Source organism: Vidua macroura, chromosome 18 (genome assembly GCF_024509145.1).
Source record: "Vidua macroura isolate BioBank_ID:100142 chromosome 18, ASM2450914v1, whole genome shotgun sequence".
Classification (NCBI taxonomy): Eukaryota; Metazoa; Chordata; class Aves; order Passeriformes; family Viduidae; genus Vidua; species Vidua macroura.
The window spans coordinates 3,478,971-3,495,967 of NC_071588.1; the positions used below are offsets into that span (position 1 = coordinate 3,478,971).

At 40.2% G+C, this 16,997-nt stretch overlaps 1 protein-coding gene across 4 annotated transcripts in view; it reads right to left on the reverse strand.

Moving 5' to 3' along the window:
• CLIP1 (CAP-Gly domain containing linker protein 1) overlaps nt 1–16,997 on the reverse strand; it is a 62,028-nt gene that overhangs the window by 43,009 nt on the left and 2,022 nt on the right. For all 4 annotated transcript variants that reach the window (XM_053993774.1, XM_053993771.1, XM_053993773.1 and 1 more), the window contains exons 2-3: nt 7,339–7,525; nt 6,311–6,879 (exon numbers count right to left, since the gene is read on the reverse strand). In XM_053993774.1, the coding sequence (XP_053849749.1) occupies nt 6,311–6,879; nt 7,339–7,432 (663 nt within the window). In that variant the 5' untranslated portion in view covers nt 7,433–7,525. The remainder of the gene's footprint in view (nt 1–6,310; nt 6,880–7,338; nt 7,526–16,997) is intronic.

Here is a 16,997-nt window from a genome sequence, read left to right on the forward strand (position 1 = left end):
ATCACCACCACAGAAAAAAAAGCAGAAACTAAAGCAAGTAAATAAACTGTTCCTTCTCCCATCCTGTGTTGAAATGACTGAGGACAACATGTTCCTGGATATTCCCCCTTGGGAAGGCAGGGAGAGGGGAAGGGAGCCAGGGAATCCACACACAAAAAAGGAATTAACTACTGCCAAAGCATGTGGGGAGCCACCAATCCCTGCCATTACAGCCCAGGAACTCACATGCAATTTGAATTTAAATAAGGAGTTGCCAAAACAAGAGTGACTCAGACACGACTAGTGCCTTGTTTTAAGATAAATTTGACACCTTAGTTGTGAGCAGATAGGTAATGCCATGTCCTGAAAAATGCTTAAAAGTAACATTAAAAGAAAGCAGAGATTTGCACAGGGAAAATCACCCACGTGATTAATTGCTTTTGGATAGCCCTTACCCCTCAGATATTTTCTCAGACGTGGATTTTATGCTGTAGCAGCCACTTAGGAAACTAATCTACATCATACATTACAGGATCCACAGTACTGTGCCTAAGTAGACATACATAAATATAAGAATTACTTTAATCCTTGACTTAACATGGCAAAGCCATCAAAATACCTCACAGTCACCTCAGCTCAAGGATAGAGCAGAAGTGTGACTGAGCAGTTAAAACTGTCACATTTGATGGAGGAGGCTCTAGAGAAGAGCCCCAGGAGAGCATAAACCACTCACACATTCCCAACTTCCAAATTTTTCTTCCTTTTCCATCCTTGTATGCATTGTGCCAGATATTTCTGCACTGTTTTAACTGTAACACCACCAATGAATATTTGTTCTCATAACAGTTGAATATTATCATAGACTTTTAAACAGACTAAACTCAGAAGTGCATTTTCAATTCAGAAAGTTGTAAAATCCAGAAAAAGAAAACCTTAAAAACACCACAATGACAATGCTAAAGGGAGAAACTCCTCTCTACATGTGAAGTTTCTTTTTCCCTTGGTTTGCTTTTCAGAGCCCTGGAATGTAATCAGTTGACAGCCCTACGTCATGTTTACTTGCAGATAAATTACATGGGTGGAAACAAATCTGACAATAATCTCCTATCAGCCCCTGCCTGTTCCAGCACCAAAGACCTTGGGAACAAAGCACGGAATAACTTACAGCCAGCTCTGTAAAACAGGGGGAAAAAGAGAAATGAGATGTCACTCATGCACAGGAAGAACTCTGCAAAAAGGCCACATCAGCACATGCCTGTAAATTGAATTTGCATCTTTTTGTGAACATATGGACGGAGGCCGAGTTCCGGCTTTACAGCTCAGCCCCAGAAGCAGCAGATTTGGCAGACTGTGATGAGGCTGTAACTGGTTAAATGAATGAAAGCACTTTAATCCCTTGAGAAGGCTAAGGCCCCTTAGGTTGATAAGATTTTTATTTATTTATTTAAAATACAGCATCTGGTCCCTTCAGGGAAAAGCTGCTTCAACTTTTGGTATGGGCAACAGTTGTCACATGAAGCAGATCCCTGTCTTCTGTTAACAAGCTTTGCTTTGGCTGGGTAGTTCAGGGGGGGTTTGTTTATTTGTTTTTAAAATCAACTTTGCACTGGGCTCTTAAGAAATCCTAAGTGTGCAACACCAGGGCAAACAGGTTCTCTGGCCACAACTCAAACAGGAAACCCAAACTGGCTGAGCCTGAAAGTAATTTGTTTTCTGAATTGGTTTTCTGTTGTTCTTTCCCCATCTGGTTTAGCACCGAGCACAGCACTTCCACTGGCACTTATTGCACAGAAATTCTTATTCAGAGCAGGTTCAAATGCTGAAGCTGGAGCCTGATTTTCAGCAGAAAAATCAACTGCAGTTCTGGCACTGTATCATTAACCCCAGAAAGGCTGGATGAGGACAGTGAAGGAAGTGCCAATTTCCACATCAATTTTCCTGTGTTACAGAATCTCCAAACACAAGACCAGGCTGTGCAGAGTTAACATTCTAACTGTTAAATCACATCCAGATTCCAGAACATACATCATATGTTAAGAATGGAAATTATGCCTAATACAGAGCTGTTTGAATTACACTTTGTATTAATAATTCTTCTTTGGTTTAGCCCTATTTTTGTTCAGTAAAAGACACATCAGTGCACCAAATGAAAGGCTGAATAGTGAAATACACAAAATAAACCATAATTCTTTGATATATCTAACTTATCTACCTATATTTTCAACATGTCCAAATACTATCACAAGGTATTGTTGGTTTCTTGTTAGTGAAAGGAAAATTGAGCACAAGCTTGCTGAATATGGCTCAGATAAACTGGGATTTGAGGGAGACACATTTCTCCAAGATAGCAGAGCACAGGGTGCTGTTTCAATTAATCATCTTTGAGGAGTAGACTACAGAAATCTAAAGGTCCTTTTCCACTAGAACGTCTATTTAGGGCTATAATACTTCAGTGAATATTTGTGTAATCACTCAGTTTGATTTGCTTTTGATTTGCTTTGACTCCTCTGGAATCTCAAGAAAGAGAACTTCTAAGACAAGAGGACAATGGGAATTTCTCCACAATTATTATATTTCCCTTACGGGCATTGATGTCTACCATGAGTTATTTTTCTGATGTTTACAACTCAATTTAATGGCCTGGAAATGTCTTCTTCAAATTGAGGGGAAAAACCAGGAAAGGTTGTAGCTGACTGTTGTAAGTATTTATCTGCAGGCACCTACAGCTGACATATCCAATACCTTAAAGCACTGTCTGTTTTGATGTCAATGTCTTTTTAATATCCAAGGTCTTTTGGGAAAAGAGATTTTTCTGCCCCCTGAAAAAGCAAGGCTGCTTGTTTTGTCTCTTTTTATCTCTGTATCTATAGCACTGTTCAGCACAACCTCACATGAGATGCTCTGAGCAAGCCTGGGTTTGAGAATACACAGGTGAACACCTCACAGCTCTACTTGTTTTTTTGCTGTGGAATTTATTTTCTCTGCTATTTCTTTTCTCTGTGTTTTTTTCCCCCCTCTGGAGATTTTCTTTTACTTCTCTGGAATATCTCTTCTTTAACTCTGTATAAATGTCCCAAATCTGTATGTAACCACTATTCTTCCTAATGTTATCTGAATTAAGGAAAGATCTGTAGGGTACCTGTCTCCATAATCAAATAATAATTTCACTGGAAGCTTCCTTTATTTCTAACCTTTTATATTTTGAAGATATTAGTTCTCCTGTAGAAGTTTGGGAGGACTCTCATATGGGACCACTTAGCATTTGGTAATTCTAACTTAAAATGTACAAAAGACTGATGAAACCACCAGAGATCAAAGGAATAAGAAAAAAAAGCCTAAGGCATCTTTTCTCTCCACACAAAACAATACAGGCCATACACTGGAGCTTTAATCACCTCCTCAAGACTTCTTTGCTCCTAACAGCCTTTAATCAAACCACCTCATCCCAGCACCACTGAGGCAGCAGGTTGCTGGGACAATGCAGAAGCAAACGTGAGGAGTGACAGCTTCCTTTCCTGGAGAGGAGCAGCATTAACATCTCTGCAGGAACAGGAGAATGTGCCAACAAAGCTGAGCTGCTGGGAAAGCCTGAAATTGAACCCAACATTTCAGGTTCAAACTTGTGCCCAATTTGCATCTGTGTGACATAAAAAGTTGAGATGTGAATCAGTAAACACTGTCTGAGTGGCCTCTTGTTCCTTGCTAATCCAGACTGGGCAGACAAAAAGAGCTGTAAGATTTTGCTTTTTTTTCTTTTTTGTTGTTGTTGAAATAATCCAAAACCAGCCAGTTACCACCAATAAAAAGAAACTTAAAGTAATTTAACTGATCCACTCAAGGGAACTCCCATAAGGACATTTTAGAATCCAAGTTAGAGGGGGGGAAAAAATGAACAGATTGAAATACTTCAGTGTAACACTCCACACCCTGAGATCACACACTAAGATCAATAAAGCTGAGGCCGTCTGATGTCCATTCTGGAATGTAATCTTGGCTGACGAGTTGTGCCTTACCCATCTATGAATCTGCCCTTCAGGATGTAATTTTCCAATTAGCTGTTTTAATAGGACTCCCAAATGAGCTTTTGTCTATCATGAATTCTTTGTTTTGAACTGCAGTTCTACGCTGCTGGAGGCTCCCTGTTCTCAAACTATAATTCCCCACAGTTGTTTTCTCCTCGTGTCCACGATCACAAAAAAAACCTTCACAAAATATAGCTGTTGGTGCAAGCTGCAAGAGCTGCAATGGTGTGGTCATACTGGAACACATCATGAGGCTGTGACACCACATTGGCACTTAGAGGGGAAATTCTGTGCTGAGGTGGGACTGGCAACATCCACCCAGCCCTTCATCATCTTGTGTACATATTCCTGAAAAGGGACTGCTGTGAGCATAAATAAAACCCAAGTGACCAGGAGCAGGCCAGCTGGATTTGTCCCTCTGATGGAGCAGGAATGGCTGAGCAAGTGACACAAGTGACAGACAAGTCTTTCCCAACAATTGGTGTTGGTTGATGGCTCTGAGGACAGCTCCCAGAATTACTCAGTGACACCTCAACTCCACAGTTCAGTGCTGAACTGGAGTTCAGTGTCAGGGGAAAATATATTAACAGATGAATCAATTATTCAGCCAAGCTCAGGATTATTTGAACTAACCTGGCCACATAAGATATTTACATCTGAATTATTATTAGACATGACAGCAGAGTCTGGGATCTACTACAAATAATTAGCATGGGATCCCAAAGGATTGAAAAAGAGTAAACAAGGATCCTGCCTCTTTAACATTCACATTCCTGAGTGTCTTATACTGGTATAGAAATTATAGTTATGCATCACCAACATACTGGGCTAGGAATTACCCCAAAACCTCAAACTACAATTTGATGATTCACGAGGAAGACTTAAAGCAAACAGAGGTAGTAGAGAGGATGAAATATTAAGTTTAACTTGTCCTACTTAACGATTTGGGACCTTATTATTATCAAACTGTGGCACTTAGGATATGCTGCTTCTGCAATTTGCACTAATTAGGCACAGGGCAGGCAGAGCAATGCCTTCACAGCATCAAAGGATTCTCCCAGAAGGGCTCACAGAAGTCCTTGAGGAAAAGGCAAACAAGTGGTTAAAGCCCTGGTGTCTGAAGGACAACAGGGCTCAGTCTCTGACAGAAATAGCCAGGGATAAACCACAAATCTTTGTTTCCATTGGCACTCCAAGAAAACACATCTCAGCCCAAATCCAGCTGTCAGCCAACCCCTGCCCTCACTTCACCTTTGTCTCCTTCTTCAACTTGGCCCTGTGTGTTTTAAGCTCTTCTTAAACAGCAAGAGAAGGCAAATTCTTCCTTCAAAAATACAATAAACTTAATTAAAATATCAACCCACCTTCACCGCAGAATTATTTTCTGGTGGGGCAATGCAGGACAAACAATAAAATCCAGGGGATTTTTTCCTATATAATGTCCTTACAGTAATCCCAGAAAAGTTTCTATGCCAGGATAGTCACACCTGCCTAATGGAAATTCTAAAATGATATCATAAATAAGAAAAGATTGTGTCAAACTAAGAGAGAGAGAAATCTTCTGCTTAATGATTCACTCGAGTAAGTCAAACCTAAAATCAGGTTTCTGTTACAGTGATCATAGATCTGGTGAGCATACAAGGATCATTCCAGTTATATATAAAGGCTATATAAACAGTCTTTAAATTAAGAATATAACACAACCTACCACCAGTTTTCTGATAATAATTTTTAAAAAATGTTAAAACTAACAGAGCCACTTTTAAAAAGGTGAGATGATACACTGGCAGAAGCATTTAGGGGTCTGAATTCAGGAAGGGCAGCCAAGTAATGTGGCACATCCCCAAGAGCACACGTAATTCCTGGCTGATCAGTGGCATTATGTGACTGCTTCTGCTCCTGCCTATCACCACTCAGGAACAATCAATTATTCAGGTATTTGCTTTCTAAAGACACAGCCCTGGACAGGGCAGAAGACCTGCATGGAAATCTCACACGCTTGGGTTTTATTTAGCACGACTGGAGCTCTTGAAGATACAGAGAGATAAGCTACAAATATGTTGTTAAACACAATGTTGTGTTTTAAACAGTGGCAAAACATAATAGATTAAAACCTGCCAAAATAACCATTTTATCTTGGTACTGCCAAGATATTCCCACAGCATGCAAACAGTTTGTTTACAGAAGACACTAGACAAAGAAAGCTAGAGCATAAATTTATGTTATCTTGACCAAGGAAATGGCAGAAAAGTTTTGAATATTAGCAGAAGTTTTAATTAATCAATCAAAAGCAAACAGGGAAATCTTACCAGTACTCGATCTCCAATTTTGAGCTCCCTTTCTCCTTTCTTTAGTGATCCAGCTTCCGAGAGGTTTGATATAGATTCACTGGCAGTTTTGGAAAGATTGCTAATCTGAGAAGGAGTTGCATGTTCCTTAGCAGCAAGGGGGGTTTTCTGTGGAATTCCTGAAGGGGGAAGTGCAGCAGTGGATGAGGACACTGCACTAGCAGCTGATGTGGATGTTGGGGACGTGGCTCTGGAAGCATGAGCTGTCTGGGTACCGTTGGCTTCGTCCTCTGTCACCACTTTCCTGCTCAGTTTGGATGGCCTTGTGAATATTCCCCTCAGGGGCTCGCACTGGAAATAGCGAACTCCAGCCACGGAGCCATCGTTCTTCCCGATGGGCTCATCCAGGACAATCCCTGCCCACTGCCCCGGGGCAAACTGCGTTTCCCCCAGGAACTGGATGAAGCCGGGCTTGTTTCCATTGACCCAAACGCGCTCCCCGACCCTGAAATCATCCACAAACTCCTCGTGTGCATCTGCAGGGGTTGTGCTTGAGGGCTTCTCACTGGGAGCTGCTTTTTCTGCTGGAGCTGGAATCGAAGCACAATGAGAAACAATGGGAATCAAATACACTAATAATCCAAAGAGCATCATTACTTAGTTTCAATGTAACAATGTCCCTAATTAGGAGATCACAACTCTTAATTTTCCTGTGCAAATGCTGTAATCACTGGAAAAAAAAATCAAAATCTGAGGACAGAGACACTGAATTTAATGAAGGTTTTGGTAATGTTGTTTTTGTAACAGTAAAAATCACAGGTCTGGCTTCAAAAACTCCCAAAGCATTTCTATCATGACAAGGTTTGAGGAAAATTGCTTATTTCCAATTAGATTTTTTGTAAGTTCCATGTGTAATTTCTTTTAAATCAGAAATACAAGCAAAAATACATTGGTGTAAAGAGTAAAAATAGTGTAATACTACAGCATTCAAGGTACTTTTTGTCAGAAGATGAATGAGGGAATGATTAAGACATTGAACTATTCCTTACCAGCAGCAACAGGTGCAGGTGTTTTGAGCAATGTACTCCCGTGCTTGATGGTCTTTGAAGGAGCCTTCAGTCCACTTGGTTTTAACATACTCATCTTTTTGCAATTATCCTCCTCGTCTGTAGCAACTATCTTTTTCCAAACATGGAGAAAATATATTGTTCAAGCTTTTTCAACTCCTGAATAAACCTGTATATAAAAAGATCAGACATGAGCAAAGATCAGTGTTAACTCCTGCAGAAGGGATTTCTATATATACACAATCTGTGTATAAGATGCATTATAAAAAAATGCTTTCCAGTAGCAATCAGCAGCATTTCCAGCTCCCCATCTTTTGAAGGCCATTTCCTATTAAAACCTAAATCATCCAAAGAACTCACTTTGCTGAATGCTGCTGTATTTATCTTGAGATTTAAACTAAAAGGTTATTTTAAGAAAGAAAAACAAAGCCCTTAACAGCATAGCTAACATTACACATAGATTTAACTGCTGCACACACACAACTGCTTTCAGTCACATTTTTTCCATTGTTGCAACATCCCAGCAAAACCAACTTGAGACTAGAGAAATAACAGCAACAGAAATCAAGACAGCCAGGAATTTCAGGATAAAAGGAATAAAGTTTCTAAGAGATTGGAACTGAAAAGCTTAAATTGTTTAAGAGTTACATGATGACAACCAAAAAGCAAAGAGCCACCTCAGCTCTCTGTGACCTCAGATCACAAGATACGCTGGCTCGCAGTCCCCACCGGTGCCCCAGCTAAGAGGAGGGACTCTTCCCAACGTTGCTAGGATAGAACTTGGAAGCCAGCTCGAAGCTTTTCAGGGAACTGTGTTTTGCCACAGGAGGCATCTTCTTTCTGATTACAAAAGCTTCAGAAAGGCTTTTTCATCTCAAATGAAAAAATCTGTGTATTTTTTTTTACCTCGAATGCGAATTCAAAGCCGAACTTCAAGGTGATTGCTCTCCCCTCTCTTCAAAGGAATAAACTATTCTGTGTGAACACAGCTTGGCTTTGTGCTGACTTCTACATGAGGCACTGCCAGAACAGCTACAGCAACAGCAGCAGCACACACCTCAACAAAAACCTGAAGGGGGAAAGGAAATGGGCACGCAGCGAGTTTGCTCAGAACATGTCAAACAAGAACTACAAAGCAGGTCCCAGTCCTGCCCTTTACTCAGCACTCTGGCACCTGTCAGGACAGAAAGTTGGGCAGCTGCAGCCTCCCAGTGCCCAGGGGTGCAAACTGGGAGCTCAGCACCCAGTTAAAGGTAAAACAAACCTGCCAGCTCTGCTACAGCAAGGAGAACTCAGGAGAATAAACCAATCCTGTCTTTGTGTACCAGTCTAAGATTTATTCCTCCTGTATTATGAATTATTAATCAGCGTTCCTAAAAATCAATTCACTGCTTTGTGAACCTAAACACCAAAGTGAAACATTCCTCATGTTATTTCAAGACCTGCCCTGACAAACTGAATGCATTTTCTAAGTCTGCAACAATGTTATATTTTAAAAAGCATGAATTACCACCCTGGATGCAATTGTGTTTGCTGACAATTTAAATTCTGCTCCATCAAAATGATGAAGTGCTGGGAAGATTTCTGAACCTTTTTTTTTTCTAGTGTTGCCAGAAGTTTGTCACCGACCTGCCTGCAGAGTTATGACTCTGCATCATATTTCCTTATCCTTCCTTTTAGAAATCTTCTAAAACTGCACTTGGACCTTACACATCAAGGGCCTGAAAAGCCTTTTCTCTCTTACAAATGTGCTCCCTTCCTCAGGCTACAGGCCCTATTCCCTCCTCTCCAACGCCAGAATATCCATGCTCACCTCCCTTACTTTCCTCAACCCATCAAAATCCATGAAACACAAAAACTGTTCAAGATAAAAAAAGGATCTGGTACAAATACAGAAACAGGGGAAGCATCATGGCCAGTCATTTTTAGTTCACAGTCAGTGCCAAAGATCAAACTGATGGAAATTTGGGCCAAGGGGAATCCTCCTTAAGGAAGATTTCTCCTAAAGCCTGGAAGCTGGAACTGTTCCTCAGCACTCTGCCATTCTTTTCCATACATCACCTCTTTTTTGGCCCCCAAAGACCATTCCAGCCCCACCACAACTGCCCTGTGCAAGGACAAGTACAGCAAGAGGAAGCACACACTGCATTAGCACCCAAATTAGACTTTGCCAGTTTCAGTTAATTATTTATTAATAGATGGTTAACAAGCCCCTGCTCAACAGCAAGGTAGGATGTTCTACCCCTGCATTTCTTGGCTCAGGGTACTCATTCATAGTTTAATCTTGCTCTCCACAGTCATGGGTTATATATTTGCTGTGTCATTTGCTTTTCTCAACACACAGGCCTTCAACTAGGACAGAAGTAACACAATCCCTCCTGTCCTGGTTTCACAGTTACTGGAATTGTAGCTTAATTCAGACAAAATAAAGGCTAAGATTATAGGCCACAGTTTTTGATAACTGACTGCCTCACTGCAATAGTTAAAATGCAAATTTTGGTCTTAGGGACAGGGCCTTTGGAGCAGCATTGCCTAATGGAGCTCATAAAACACATACATTTGCATCAAGTGATTTTAAGCATTACACACTCCAACATATCCTAACAGGCTCCAGATGTCAATGATCTCACTTCAGTTCTCATAAAAGACAGCAGCTCAATGCTTGTCTCAATTTGTTCTTTCCTCCCTTGAATCTATCTCAGCTCTTCAGAAAATGGATCCTTATAACCAATAGGCAAAAATATTACTGTGTCCCAAAATAGCCTGTCAGGAACCTAAGGAAAGGTCCAGAAAGCCTCTGATAATATATTCCACTGAAGTGTTCTGCTAGTAACAAAACTGAGCATAAAAAGAGATTTTAAGCACAGGCTTTGCACTTGTGCCATTATTGGAAATATATGACTACACACAATATGAATTTTAACTGATTAACAATACCCTTATTCTTATTTACCTTTTAAAGACCTCTAAGTATTGCATGGATCAAGCAACAAGCTGGGAACCATTTGTTTAAGTAAATAAATCCTACTAATGTGCTATGTGATAATAGAAAAGATTTCTGTTGGCAAAATTATATTAAAAATAAATAAATAAAATGTAGCCACATAATTACAAAGGCAGAATATTTACCAACTGCCAAAAAAGGAATTCCTATAATAAAAAGAAAGCAGCTGTCCAACGTTCCTTTCAAAACTATTTTCAACAAATAGTGCTCAAAAAAGAACTAAATTAAATAAGAACACAGGGTAGAAAAGCCTCAGCTCACTACCTAACCCTGTAGTCATGGCAAGAACTTAGGAGTACCAGTGGAACCACAGAATAATTTAGGTTGGAAAAGACCTCTAAGATAATTAAGTCCAGCTTTTCCTAGTTCTTCAAAACACTTCAAATTAAAAAGATTAATATTTAACTTAGTTAACACCATTAACAGAGTAAATACTGCTGGAAAATGCCTTACAATGCCAATGCATTTCCAAGCTCAAAAAGAGACAGCTTGATTTGTTAATTGTGCTGAGCACAGAGGTGCTTTGCAAAACACATCTAACCAGTCACACTAAAAGATAAAGAGAAAATATTCTAAAAGGGGCTTGTGGAACAGATAACTGCTAAAAAAATCTCACAGGGCCCTATAAGCCGAGACCATCACATGCAACCCCTGTGGCAGTCAGTAATAAGCACCTAGAAAACAAATTCCCATACCATAAAGAAAAGTAAAATTACCAAAATAAAACAGAAAATCCTTTTGTAGAAAAGCTAAATGGAAAATATATTCCAAAGACCACCATGATGCAGTAGGTTCACCTTCCTGAGAGAAAAACAAACTCAGCACAAGAAGCACTGTTTGAAATCTCTGCCTGAACAGCATTTCTTAAATACCTGTTTCGTATTTGTTGTCCAGCTGCTGCTGCCAAGCTTGAGGGAGCTCATGAATCATTCCTCAAATATGTGGAGTTTAGAGAAAGTAACTTGGAATTTTGAACCTGGAAAGATTTCCCCTCCAGAAAAGAGTTAGTCCAAGAGCTCTGACCCCACACAGTTATGAACACAACTCCTAAAATTATTGCAGTCTTAAAACTAAAGCACATAAACATGTTCTCTATGATTCAGATCTAATTCCTACAGCTCCAAAAGTTGTATTTGCAGTCTCCTGGGATGTTATTACACTCCTGTAAGAAGGGAGTATATATATTTACAAAAGCACCGAATAGTTTCAGTTGAATTGATAAGCTTCTGAAATTCATGCCTGATTTAAAAATACAACCCCATTTTGGCTTTGAACAAAATCAATGCCTTCTCCTCTTCTCCTTGCACTGCTCTTTGCTGCTTGCCACCTCTTGGAGAATATTTCTTTGTGTGCAAGAATGAGCCAGATCAGAGCCAAACTTGTGGAAGATTCTGAGGGGAATAATTAAAGCACAGCAGGTGCACAAACTGACCAGACTGGGACATGCCCACCAGCATCCTCACAGGAACAATTCTGGAGGAAGGGAGAAGCTGAATCCCGGAACAAGAATCTTCCTAATCCTGACTTCCCCTCTGCTGCATTCTGGGTCTATTGGAGAAATTTCTTACTGGGCATCCAAACAGTCTAAATAACCACTCTGCAAGCAGTGGATTACATTTACAGTGAAATATTCCAGAGCACACAATATCCACTGCAAAAGTCTCACTCAGCTTCAAAGCCAGTCCTGTACAATTACAAGTTGCAAAACCAGAAGGATGGATTTGGAAGCCCTCATGCACTCACTTTACAGAGCTTCTCTGAAGTGATGCAGCACTCTTGGTGCTCCTGGCCACTCCCTACTTAAAATACAACCATTTCTGGAGCAATGGACCCACATCCAGGTCTCTCTGCATTGATCCACTGAAGCCAGACAGTGAAAAGGCAAATGAACTTCTCTGTGACCCTCACGCTCCTGACTTACTGCAAATTCCATGTGTTTTGTCAGCTCTGATGCATTTATTGAATGGGCAGCAAGTTCAGACTGAAACACACCAGAAAGCACCGTAGGCATTTGTTAACAAAGCGAGGCACAAAGAGCAAATTATGGTGGGACTGAGGTAACAGCCTCTGCAGAGGCCACTGTTAAACCAAACTGAGCATCTGAGCTTGCTCAAGGTTTTAACTGCACTGCTCAGGGATTACATTGGAATTAAAGGCATCTTCATGTATCAGTCTCATTGAAACTAAGATAATTGAAGAAAGAATTTATATATAAAACAGAAAACAAACAGAATGAAGAATTTAAGATTTCAATACAAAAAGAGCTGGCATTTGGAAGTCAATATTTGATTACTCATTCAACACACAGCAATTAGAGAAAGGGAGCATTTAAAAAAATGGCTTCAGTTTCATTTTGTCTTCCAGAAACCATTGATTTTTATGTCAATTACTCAAGTAATGTTATGATCTGAATATAGCCTCCAGATACATCACTACTAGAAGAAAAGACATTATTTAATTCAATGTTCTTTATGGCAAGTGCCATGAAAACATTTATTTGGGTTACTATGCTCTGCTTAGTGCCAACATCAACATCAAAACATGAGGGCTGGTACCTGCACATGAAACCAATGTTTTGTACATCACCTTTAAAGGTAGAAAAAAATTGCATTTATAACTCAGCTGATCAGGTAGAAAACAAAAGAAATCCAGACTTTTCAGACCTGTTGTTTGCAGGTACTGGAACAGGAAATAAAAATTTTGTAAGGAAATAAGCAAGAAGGTCTCATAACTTACACAGGATCCTTATGTCATTCTGCTTTCCAGCTCAATCCAACATAACCATCATAGGAATTCCAGAGGTCAACCCTTCACTAAGGCAAACACTTATCCTACAGGAACCTCAAAGCCACAGTTTCTTATATTCTGTTTTTTAACATAAATATGAATTTTACTAGAGACAGACTCTTGAAGAAGTGCATCTCTACTTAATTTAACCAGGCATAACTATTACATTAACAGAACAAAAGCAATTCTTGCTCTTTTGAAGTGCCTTTACAGTAGCTATGAGGCTAACTCCAGGAAATTACTGCTGCATGCAACTTTTAGAAGGGCTTTAGTCTAACCCAAACACTGTTTGCTTTTGCTGCCATAACACGAGCCCAAAGCCTGCAGGAATTTGGGAAGTTTGCCCACTGGGATGACACAGCTCCTCTGACAGCGGCACTGACGTGATGAACTCAACCTGAAACGAAGAGTGGCAAAAAAAAAAACCAACAGAAACTGGAACAGAGCTATCCTATCAGTGGCAGAGGACCTGAAAATCCTTCCAACTGTGTTTTTCAGGGCACTGGTTTGGATAAACATTCCTTAGTCTGAGGCAGGCAGTGTGTGTTTAGTGAGACAGGAGCACTCAGGGATCTCTGAGCAGTCCCAGGGCTGTAACACAAACACTGTGCCTTGTCATCACTCATCCCACCATGGAACCACTGCCCCGGGGCTAAGGACATCCCCAGAAATAGCTCCTGGGTTCTCACTCCAAAGAGCAAATCCCTGCTTCCTTAAAATCTCAGAGATGCTCCCTCTGTCTTGTACACTGAGAGGGACTGGGGAAGAATGTTTGGGAATCCCAAAGCCCCACAGCACTGGTCCTCGTTAAGGACATGGGAACCTACAGCTCAACCAGCAACTTCAGATTTATTTCTTAACTGAAATCAATAGTAGAAGTTGTATTTCTGTACCACAGAGATGACTGGAACTGCTCTTCACATGAGGTCACAGATCCCAGGTTATTCAGAACCAAAGGCTTTTAGATCATCTTTCAACATCAGCCAGGTCTACACACAAATCTGTATTTCTCCTTTGATTTTGACCTGCTGGGTAATTTCCACTAAATAAAAATAAAAGGTAGGAGATCTCTAATAAAAAAAAAAATCCTATTCCTACAAGTTTTACAGAAGCAGGAGAACCAGGAGGAGGGAGACTTGTGTTTAAAGAGTTTTGAGTTTCTCCCAGTATCTTTAGACTAAATGATTTATGAAGCAAATTTGTCATCAATACATTTGACAGCAGCAGGTTATCAGTTTACTTGGAGATAGTATAAAACTTGAACTTAATATAGTTAGGAAGGCAACCATTATGAGACCCAAATCCACTGAAAACTGGTTTTAGGGAATTGCTCAGTTGCTAAATAAGATACAAGGACATTTTTCCACCTTGGGAATTCCAGGATATTTGCTGCAAATTGTATAAACAGGATTGTCCCAGCACACGCCAGGGAAAGGGAAAGGCGGGGTGAATTCTTATAACTCAGAAACTGTTCTAAGAAGAAGATGAATCAGATCAAAGATAGTAAGAGGCTTAGGACCTGAAACCATCAGTCAGATATTACAGCACTCCTATGAGGAAGGTAATTCATAAAAGCTTCAGCACTGCTTATGGATTTTAATTCTGCATCAGGGACATTTTAAGTCACCCTGTTTTATCATTCTAGAACTTGCTATGCTCATTCAGATTCCCAAATGCCTCAGGATCCTCAGTAAAGAAACACAAAACACAGACTGTTGAATATGAAGCACAAATCAGAGGATGTCTAAAAGCTATTTTGGGCCAGCAATTTGTGAGTAATTTTTTCTCAATCTATTGCTATTTCAAACACAGCCTGATCAGTCTTTTTAAAAAGATTCTGCCTATCTTTAATTAATCAGGAAGAGCTGATAATTGTTAATATGATGCAAACTCTAACACTTCAAGTTGCCACTGTGCACACAGATTATAAAAACATTGCTGCTCTGGTCTATTAAAAGATCAGAAAGCACATGATCCTCCCTCTCCAGCACATCATTCCCTACAGAAGGAGTCAAGGATTGAGGTGTAGAGAAAGTTTCCAACTAAGTAAATAAGTGCCACCTCTTCTGGTAAGCCCATTATCATAACTTACTAATTTTCCTACATTTCTCCCAGGAACTTCTTGTCTTTCCCCAAAGACCTCCATTTCAGTAAGAAAAAGAACAATTTGTTTGACTGTCCACATTGACTTCTGTTGATGATAATGCACTTCAGCCATCCCAGTAAGTGCAATCAGTCAGGATAAAATGATGACTTTGGAACAGATGAGCCTCAAGTTCAAGTTATTTGGTATCTACAATTTAAATTTTGAGAAAGAAAACATCATCTCCCTTCAGCCTCAAACCCCAAAGCATTTAGAGGCACAAAGGCTTCTCCCTAATACCATTACAACCCAAGCAGCTGAAACAAAGATGCTGCTTTTTATAGTAAGGATTTAATTTTGATAGACTTGGGTGAAACTGTAACTGTTTCACACTGGGTGAAAACATCAAGTCAGCTGTCTCTTTTTAGCTCTCCGTGTTCTTAGCCTTTGAAATTAGCACCATGACTGCTGCTTGGCTGGCAGAGAGCTCAGAAGCACAAATTGAGAATTTAGATAAATATTGCTGTGATTGAGTGGATGCTGCTGCCAAGCAGAGCAGCAGAGTGAGAGTGTCAAATAAGCTGATTCTATACAATGCTGAGTTTCTCTCTCTGCCTTGCAATTTCCCCTCATAATAAGCTAAAAATATAGACAGTAAGATTATAAGGATCAGGGAAAATGAATAGCTTTTAATGGTGGTTCTTCTGGAAACACTGAAGATGTATCTTATAAATTAAAGGAATGTATGGTACTAATCTTATGAGTTTGTACAAATAATTAATGAGATGTTCCACGTGGAAAAACTTAGGTTGGTGTTAAAGCATAAACTTGTACAGCCTGTCCTTAGATGCATCTCCTGAATCCTTCACAGCCTTTTGGGGGGCAGGAGCCAGTACCAGGTTTGTGGGTACTTCCAAGGGTCAGTCACAGAGTGACTCTTCACTCTGCAAGAACAAATGGATGTGGAGGACAGACACCTGCACAAGCAGGAGGTGTTTAAATCATCAGGGAGCTGCTGACAGAGTTCTGCTGGTCAACACCAACGAAATGGTTGCTCCAGCAGAAACTGGCATGGGGCTGAGGGCAGCTGAGATTACAGCTAATGCAGTATATAATTGCCTTTCATGAAATAACAAAACACCATCCATCTGAGGCATTTCCAAACATGCTGCTCCAATAAGGATTCCAGCGAGTTACTCTTTATACGTGCCAGCAGAGCCAGCAGTCCCTAAGGAATGCCAAAGGATTAAACAAGAGCTGCATTCATTCATGGTTGTCATGTTCAAACATTAGAAAACTTGCATTCAACATACAGAGCTAACATTTGACCCAAGTGTTTTAGAAAGAGAAAGAAAAGCAGCTCTGAAAAATCATATTGGCAAGGCAGAGCTCTCTATTTCTTTTTAAGGAGGATCCATTTTGATATATTCTCAGTACCTCCCAAGAAAAACTTTAACAGGGCTAAAAGGATAAAGGGAGGAACACTAAAGGAATTATGCAATCTGCCCAAGCTGAGTAAATAAAGGCTGCCTTGGGTATCCAGAGTCAGAAGATGGCAAACAGATACAACCTGAAAGTCAGACAGGAAATCTTCAGGAGCTCTAGGAAGTTGTAGCAATCAGCAGAGAGAGCACTGCTCCTTCCTACAGTGTAATAGCACGAGGAAAGATGCTGCTATTCCCTACAGAATACATCTGTAATGAGCATACAAGACAGCTGGTGTTCTGCCCTCCCTAGAAAGCTGAGATCTTCTCTTTAAGGGAAACC